This window comes from Macrosteles quadrilineatus, unplaced genomic scaffold (genome assembly GCF_028750875.1).
Source record: "Macrosteles quadrilineatus isolate MER2022 unplaced genomic scaffold, UCM_ALF_1.0 Scaffold_9__3_contigs__length_116548681, whole genome shotgun sequence".
Lineage (NCBI taxonomy): Eukaryota > Metazoa > Arthropoda > Insecta > Hemiptera > Cicadellidae > Macrosteles > Macrosteles quadrilineatus.
In genome coordinates, this window is record NW_026542602.1 from 95,273,802 (window position 1) to 95,282,005 (window position 8,204).

At 33.9% G+C, this 8,204-nt stretch overlaps 2 protein-coding genes across 2 annotated transcripts; both read left to right on the forward strand.

Annotated features, from left to right (window-relative positions):
* The first annotated feature begins 4,036 nt into the window (after window positions 1-4,036).
* On the forward strand, window positions 4,037-5,878 carry LOC129003646 (uncharacterized). The gene has a single exon (XM_054431944.1). It carries the CDS (start codon window positions 4,037-4,039, stop codon window positions 5,876-5,878), a length of 1,842 nt encoding a protein of 613 aa, XP_054287919.1.
* A 234-nt stretch (window positions 5,879-6,112) lies between these two features.
* LOC129003647 (uncharacterized protein K02A2.6-like) lies at window positions 6,113-7,708 on the forward strand. Its single transcript, XM_054431946.1, has one exon. It carries the CDS (start codon window positions 6,113-6,115, stop codon window positions 7,706-7,708), a length of 1,596 nt encoding a protein of 531 aa, XP_054287921.1.
* The last annotated feature ends 496 nt before the right edge of the window (window positions 7,709-8,204 follow it).

Consider the following 8,204-nt stretch of genomic DNA (forward strand, 5'->3'; position numbering starts at 1 on the left):
TTGTTCAAACAAGTGCCTTTTAATAATATGAGTTATTGTGGTACTAAGCATCTAAACGATCACAATAATGAAGAACGTAATTCATAGGCTACAGATTTAACTCTTTGATGAGATAAAGATCATATTTTTGAAATGAAAACAAAACACATCATTCACTTAATTTTTTGTATACTCTATCTTTTTCTGTGTACTTTGAATGTTATGTTTTTCATTTAATTGATAAGAACATACTTGTAACATTCATAAAGTTTTCCCTGCCTGTCATCATCAAGTTCACAATAAAATTGTTCTTTTTGAGGATATTTTCTATTTTTTGCTACACAAAATATTCCTGTATCATTTTTAGTTTCTTACCTTAACTTTTTTTAACAGCTAAAATCTTGTTAAACATAGAATTGGTTTTGTTGACTTACCTAGTTTCTGTATTTAAGACTTTTTGAAGCTTACTATGTCAGATGTAATTTTCTTTTTTGGTTTACCATCAATACTATCTTATGATATTACTGTACAAAAACTATCCATTTATTTTCAAGAGTAATTAAATTGAAGATCACTATTTTTTTTAATGCATATTTAAAGACTTTAGCCATGGAATGTTGGTAAAATATTGATATTTTAAAGCTAAACAATTTAAAAAGCAAAGCTAACTTATTACCTCATAGACTTTCAACTGTAAACAAGTCTATAAGGTTTTGCTTTAAAAAACAAGTGTAGTTTGGATATAAAAATCTAAGTAACTTAACTTCAAGTAAAATGACTCTGAGGAAATGAGATTCATGTAATCAGAAACCTTAGACATAAGACGTCCAAAAATAAAACTGAATGTGAACTAATCTCAGAGAGTGGTACATAAACTTGACATAAGTTCCTTAACTTGAATCATGTTTCCTACCTTCAAGGAAATCACATATTACATTTGCGAACAGTACTAAATCTTCCTAAACAATGTTAAATATTTTGTGTAGTTATGTTTTTTATTTCTTGATAAAATAAAAAAGAATGAAAAAATAAAATAAACCTTTATGTACGCTGTGTTTTTAATGCATCTATCTATCTATATATTAATACTGTACTTAATAGGCAAGCATGTTTCTTTAAATCCTGCTTTCTCAGCTCGTGTGCATCGCAGGGAAAATTACTCCTACTGTTAGAAAGATATTTTCCTGTAGATGTGCAGAATCCTTTTAAAAATTAAAATAGGCTCAAAAATAAGCACAAGAAATGAATTTTAAATTTAAAAAAAATTAACATGAGCTTTATGGGTTGCCATGCTAGTGTCGAAATAACAACGAATTATAAACATGAAATCAAAACAAATGTAAGGAATTCCAATCACGTTTTACGTACAGTTTGGGGTGAAAAATAGAGAAGTCTCTACAGTGCAATTAGATTTTTTTTAGCTAGAAGCGGTTAAGCTGTGGTGGAATATCTTTGAAGATGAACCTTTATAGTGCAATCATGTGTTCATACGTGTCAAGTTTTGAGGTTAAATCAAAACCAACAAACTGGCATAATACTCTTTTATATGACAATAGTTAAATATACTTACTTTACTTTAATAAAATCACTTGGTCATTAGAGAATATTTACTGTGAAATAAAAACGTGATCCCCAATTCCAGTTCAACTAATGAATAAATTGTTATTTAATTATTGAGATAATTTGAAATTGAAATAATTAGACAGTGAGGCCCTGGGGCCCTTTAAAGTTTCGTGTTTCTGCATAAGATTAACATGGGAAACAAACGTTGTTACGAAACTCCAGCTGTTATCAGAAATTAAAAGTGAGAAGAAGAAAATATGTTAATTGTAAATAGTCAATAAGTTTGCTAATTTAACAGTTTGCTACACACATTTACTGACTTGGTTGAAATGAAATAGGTATACCGGTATTTACTATTTTAAATTGGGTAGGCGAAAATTTTACGATGAAAAAAAGCAAGAAACCCTGGAAATTTAAAAAAGGTACTAAATAGAAAACTGAATTAACACTGTCTTTTATTTCTTGAGCAATCATTGAAAGGGCCGATTTGCAAACTATGGAAACATTAGAAAGTCATAGAACACCACCAAGTAGAAGAAATAGAAATATTGTGTTTTTTTAAACATTTATAATCGTTATTATGGACAACCTAATGTGGCTATGAGTAAGACTATTTGTAAAAAACACTAAATAACAAAATCAGCTTTTGAAAAATGTTAAGGTATTTACAAGAAATTTTGATTATATTGATCTGGTATATGTACGTTGTGCATATTTCCATAATCTTTGAGTCGAATCTTTTAAAGTCATCAGAAATTATTAATGTTATTTGAATCAAAATAACACCTGTAATAATTTACAATTGCTCGAATTCGAGCAACAGGTACAGGAGTATCAACAAATGTCGTCCGGTCGGGTATTATCTCAACGAGCGTACGCTACAAAAACACGTGTAAATAAAAATAGCATGCTAAAACGTTCTGTGTTTGTGTGTATATGTGGTCTGTATATAGTCGACAATCATCTCTCGATGTGAAAAATTGTACATAGAAAAATGCTGCTGAAGATGAGCCGTATTTAGGCTTGAAACATGTACAGCATAATTCAAGTATTAATAATTGACACCTACTGGCATACGTGATACGTAAGTAGATTATTATCTATAATAGCATATTAAAGGTGTCAAGGCTGATTAATTTGATATAAGAATATGTTTAGTTATCATATCCTCCTAACTATTCAAACGTTAAAATGGGAAAAGTTCCAAAATTTCCAAGGACCTTTTATCATATTATGTAACAAGAGATGATTCCAAATAATAGGTTCTCCCTTAACTTGAAAACTCAACAGGCCCTCAGCTGAATTGGCTATTGTCTTGACAATATAGGTGCAAAATCATTCCTAACTCTCTGTAACTCCTACTTTGTCTAGGTTACACTGTATGGAAGATTAAATTAGGGACAACAATTTAGCAGTGTAAAGATTATTTTATATGATATTTATTATTGAAGTATTTTTTAAATCAAGTAATTCATCATTACGTCCACATTACTACAGTATATGGTGTGCCTAAAAATTTAATTGTTTATTTTCGTCTGCTAGTGGTGTATCAACAAGGATAAACCACATTAAAAGTTATAGCAAAAAAGGCATATATTTAATTTATTTGTATTTAATTTGTTGTTTGCTATTATTAGGGCACACCTCTGAATGCCAATTTTAATTCTTATAAATATTTTCTATCATTTTCTACTGTTTATAGGGGAATATAACATAAACAATCTATATAATTAATACGCTACATGAAACTTTGTCGGTTGAACTCCTCCGCCATTTCTTAACCGATTTTATCCATTGACGTCTCATTGGAAAGAGCGTGTCGCGCAGATTTGCAAACTGGCCTTACATTTTTGACAAAGTCCCTTGGGTTCTGCCCCAGTGGCTTTGAAAGTTCCCATGTTATCCTTATGAAGAACATAATTGTTTACATTTTGATCAGCTGTATAATTTAATTGCTGTTATTTATTTTTCAATTCAATGAAACGCATTGAGTACCTTTATTTACTATTTGAGTTTGTGTAAACATAACCCCCAAAACGAAAACAGATCGTGTTAGTATGATTGTGTCATATGTTTGTTGTTCTTTAATATTTATTTAGTTATTATTAAGATCATCTGGAGATTGTTTTTGTATTGTATTTACAAATAATTCAGTTGGTAACATTTTATTCCTGAGATAAAAATTGTTAATCAATATAAAACTTCTTTATTTGACATGGTGGCAGCGGTTTAGTTTAAAAAAAAAATGCCAAAAAACAATAGATTATCAATCAGAGGAAACAAATCAAATCAATCATCAGAAACACATAATGTTCTAGAACCAAGACAGCAGCAAAATAGGACTACATCAGTCATGTTTCAACCTCCTGAACCTTTTGATTCCAAAAATCCAGAATTATGGGAAAAGTGGTTTAAGCGATTTGAAAGGTATAGAATTGCATCAGGACTGGACAATGAACCTCAAGTAAAACAAGTAAGCTGCTTGATTTACTGTATGGGGCCTGATTCTGAGGACATCTTATCAACAGCACACCTCTCAGAAGATGACAAAGCCTCATATGAATTGGTAACAGAAGCCTTTGACAACATATTTACTGGCAAAAGAAATGTCATATACGAACGAGCAAAGTTCAATTCAAGATCACAACAACCAGATGAATTATTTGATACATTTCTGGCAGACATAAGCTCAATGGCCGAACACTGTTCATTCAAGAACCTTAGAGCAGAACTAATACGTGATAGAATTGTAGTGGGTATAACTGATAAACGTTTATCGGCCCAATTACAAGAAGATTCAAATCTTACATTGGAAAAAGCAGTTCAAAAATGCAAACAAAAAGAGTCTATCAGCAAACAAGCAGCTGAAATAGAAATGATATGCCAAGGAAAACATGCAGAAGTTGACCGAATCAAATCAGACCAAAAACAAAGTGCAAGATTTAACAAAACCCATGATTTAAAGACAGCTAGGAAAGAATGTTGTTGGAACTGTGGAGGTCCAATGCACCCCAGGCACTTATGCCCTGCTAAAGATTTAGCATGCCATTACTGCCAAAAAATCGGTCACTTTGCCAAACATTGCAGAAGCAGATTATTAGAGACTAAAACAACGGACAACACGAAGAGACTCAACGAAATAAGACGTTTGGACAAGCCTGACAACACTGAAGCTTCAGTAGCATATTTAGGACCTGTGAATGCTTCATGCTATGACTCCAGTTCTTGGTTTGTAGAAATATTTATCAATAACCAGTTAGTTAAATCGAAACTTGATTCAGGCGCAGAAGTTACAGCCATTCCTTCAAATGTAATTCATGCAAAACTTATGAAATCTGACCGTATACTTAGGAATGCTGATCAGAGGGAACTAGATGTAAGAGGTATGTTTATAGCAGACATAGCTTACGGTGGGAAAATGGTAAAAGAAAAGGTGTATGTTGTTGCAGGATTAAATGAACCTTTACTTGGAATTCCTGCGATTAAATCTTTAAATCTCATAACCCTCAGAAAACCTGATACTGCAGGACTTAACTCAATTACCTTAGACTCTGTATTAACTAGCCACCCTGAGCTTTTCATTGGTCTGGGTAGCATTCCAGGAGAATATAAGATTGAATTGAACGAAAACGCTCAACCGCACTCGGTTCGAGCTCCAAGAAACATATCAATTCCTTTACGTTCAAAAGTGGAGACAGAATTGAACAGAATGTTGGACTTGGGAGTGATAGAAAAAGTAGAGTCTCCAACTGACTGGTGTGCACCAATAGTACCAGTACTCAAGCCCAATGGTAGTCTACGTTTGTGTGTCGATTACACTGAACTTAATAGGAATGTTAAACGGCCAAAGATAATACTACCAGATGTAGAAGAAACACTAGGGCAAATTGGGCGCTCTAAAATATTTTCAAAACTAGATGCCCAGTCAGGGTTTTGGCAGATAAAAATATCACCTGACACAGCTAAACTAACTTCTTTTATTACTCCATTCGGAAGATTTTATTTCAAGAGATTACCCTTTGGCATTACAAGCGCACCAGAGTTTTTCACTACACAGATGTTTAAACTTTTAAATGGTATCGATGGGGTATTATGTCACATGGATGACATACTTATACATGGCCGAACACAAGAGGAGCATGATTACCGGCTCACTCAAGTATTAGATCGCTTAAAAAAAGCAAAGGTTGTACTGAACAAAGAAAAATGTTCTATTTCACAAACATCTGTGAAGTTTCTTGGGAACCTGATCGACTGTGATGGTATCAAGGTCGATCCTGATCGTATACGAGCACTCGAGGAACTTCCCCCTCCTAAAGATATTGCGGGAGTTTGACGATTAAATGGTATGTTGAATCAACTGAACAAGTTCATTCCAAACTTAGCTGATAAAACTGAATCATTCCGTGAGCTTACTAGAAAGAATAGACAATTTTGTTGGACAAGTCAACATCAAGAAGCCCTATCAGACATTATACAGACCGTCAATGAATCAATATCTTTAACTAAGTATGATGTAAATGCTGAAGCTATTGTTATAGCCGATTCATCAGCATATGGATTGGGTGCAATGTTACTTCAGGTTGAAGATAAATCTCCCAAAGTAGTGATGTTTGCTTCAAGGACCTTACAGGACTGTGAAAGACGATATGCCCAGATAGAAAAGGAAGCTCTTGCATGTGCATGGGCCGCAGAAAAGTTTTCTAAGTTTTTAGTCGGAAAAAAATTTAGAATCCTAACAGACCATAAACCATTAGTTTCGCTCCTTGGAAGCAAAGACCTAGACACAATACCAGCTAGGATTCAGAGATTCAAAATGCGATTGATGAAATTTGACTACTCCATCGAACACATTCCCGGAAAAGAAATGTTTACAGCAGACACATTAAGCCGAGCACCGATCCCAGATTCTACAGATGAGTTCACAAAAGAGGTAGAGGCACACATTAAGGTAATATCTTTAAACTTTCCAGCAACACAGTCAAGATTGGAACAAATAAAGAATGCCCAGATCCTGTGTGAAGAATGTCAGATGTTGGTGAAATACACAGAAAATGGATGGCCTAAATATAAGAAGGATGTGCCAGAGAGTATGAGAAAGTGGTATACCTTTAAAGACGACCTATCTATAATAGAAGACTTGATATGTTATAAAGAAAGAATTATTATCCCATTTGAACTTAGAAAAGATATCATTAATAAACTGCACGATGGTCATTTCGGGTCTACACGCACAGTCCTCCGAGCGAAACAATCTGTGTTTTGGCCAGGAATTACAACAGAGATACATAACTTGATTGAAAATTGTGACACTTGTGCTAAACACCAAAACCAAAAGTCAGAAAAAATGATTCAATCAGACACTCCTGACTATCCATGGCAAAGAATAGCAGTTGATTACTTTGACTTTGTGAAAGGCAAATACTTGGCTGTTGTGGACTATTATTCACGGTACTTGGAAATGATAAATGTGTCCACAATGACTGTAGATGAACTAATCAAGAAGATGAAAGCCTGTTTTGCTCGACATGGGATCCCTGAAATCGTAATTTCTGATTCTGGCTCACAGTTTACAAGCTCAGAATGGAGAGCCTTTACAGCCGATTTTGGGTTTAAAACTATTTGTTGTAGTCCCTTACACCATCAGGCAAACGGTGAAGCTGAAAGAGCAGTCCAAACGCTTAAAAAGATGCTTACAAAGAACAAAGACCCCACTCTTGCATTACTGGAGTACAGGTCAACACCAGGTCCATCAGGGTACAGCCCTTCGGAATTGTTGATGGGAAGAAGACTAAGAACCCGACTACCGTCATTGACTAAAGATCTCAAGCCTAAAATGGTAGATCACAAGACATTTAGAGAATTGGACAAACTATATAGAGCAACTCAAGCAGATTACTTCAATAAACGGCATGGAGTGAGAGATGAAAAGCAATTCACTATTGGATGCAACGTGTATATTCCTGATAGGAGAGAAGATGGGAAGATAGTTAATAAAGTAGCTCCAAGATCATACACAGTTAAGACAAACGAAGGCATGTTACGTCGCAACGGGGTAATGCTAAGACAACTACAACCCAAAACATCTGATGACCCTGGAACTGAGCCTAATTGTTTTTCCTCATTTGGTGGACAAATAAATCCACCAAGAAGAACATGGCTTTAAAAAAAGGGAAGAGAAGATGTCATATGTTTGTTGTTCTTTAATATTTATTTAGTTATTATTAAGATCATCTGGAGATTGTTTTTGTATTGTATTTACAAATAATTCAGTTGGTAACATTTTATTCCTGAGATAAAAATTGTTAATCAATATAAAACTTCTTTATTTGACAGATTGTAACTTAAATTTTTGAATTTATCGCTGCTTTGTGTAGATATAATTTGTTTATTTGTTGTTTTTTTCTTTTAAATGCCTCCGACGCTACGACAATGAAACATAGACAGGAGGCGTAATCGTGATAACGACCGTAGCTACAGAACAGTGACACGTAATAGGCTCAACTATTAGGTTAAAATGCGCCCTAACACTACCCCAAAACAACTTTTCGTTAAAAATTGGCCCTCTATCAATGACCTGTGTTGCCTGTACAGCGAGGCATTTTGAGAAGGAGGTTTATTAATAATGAAGATAAACATGATCTGAGTTACACACCGGTAAT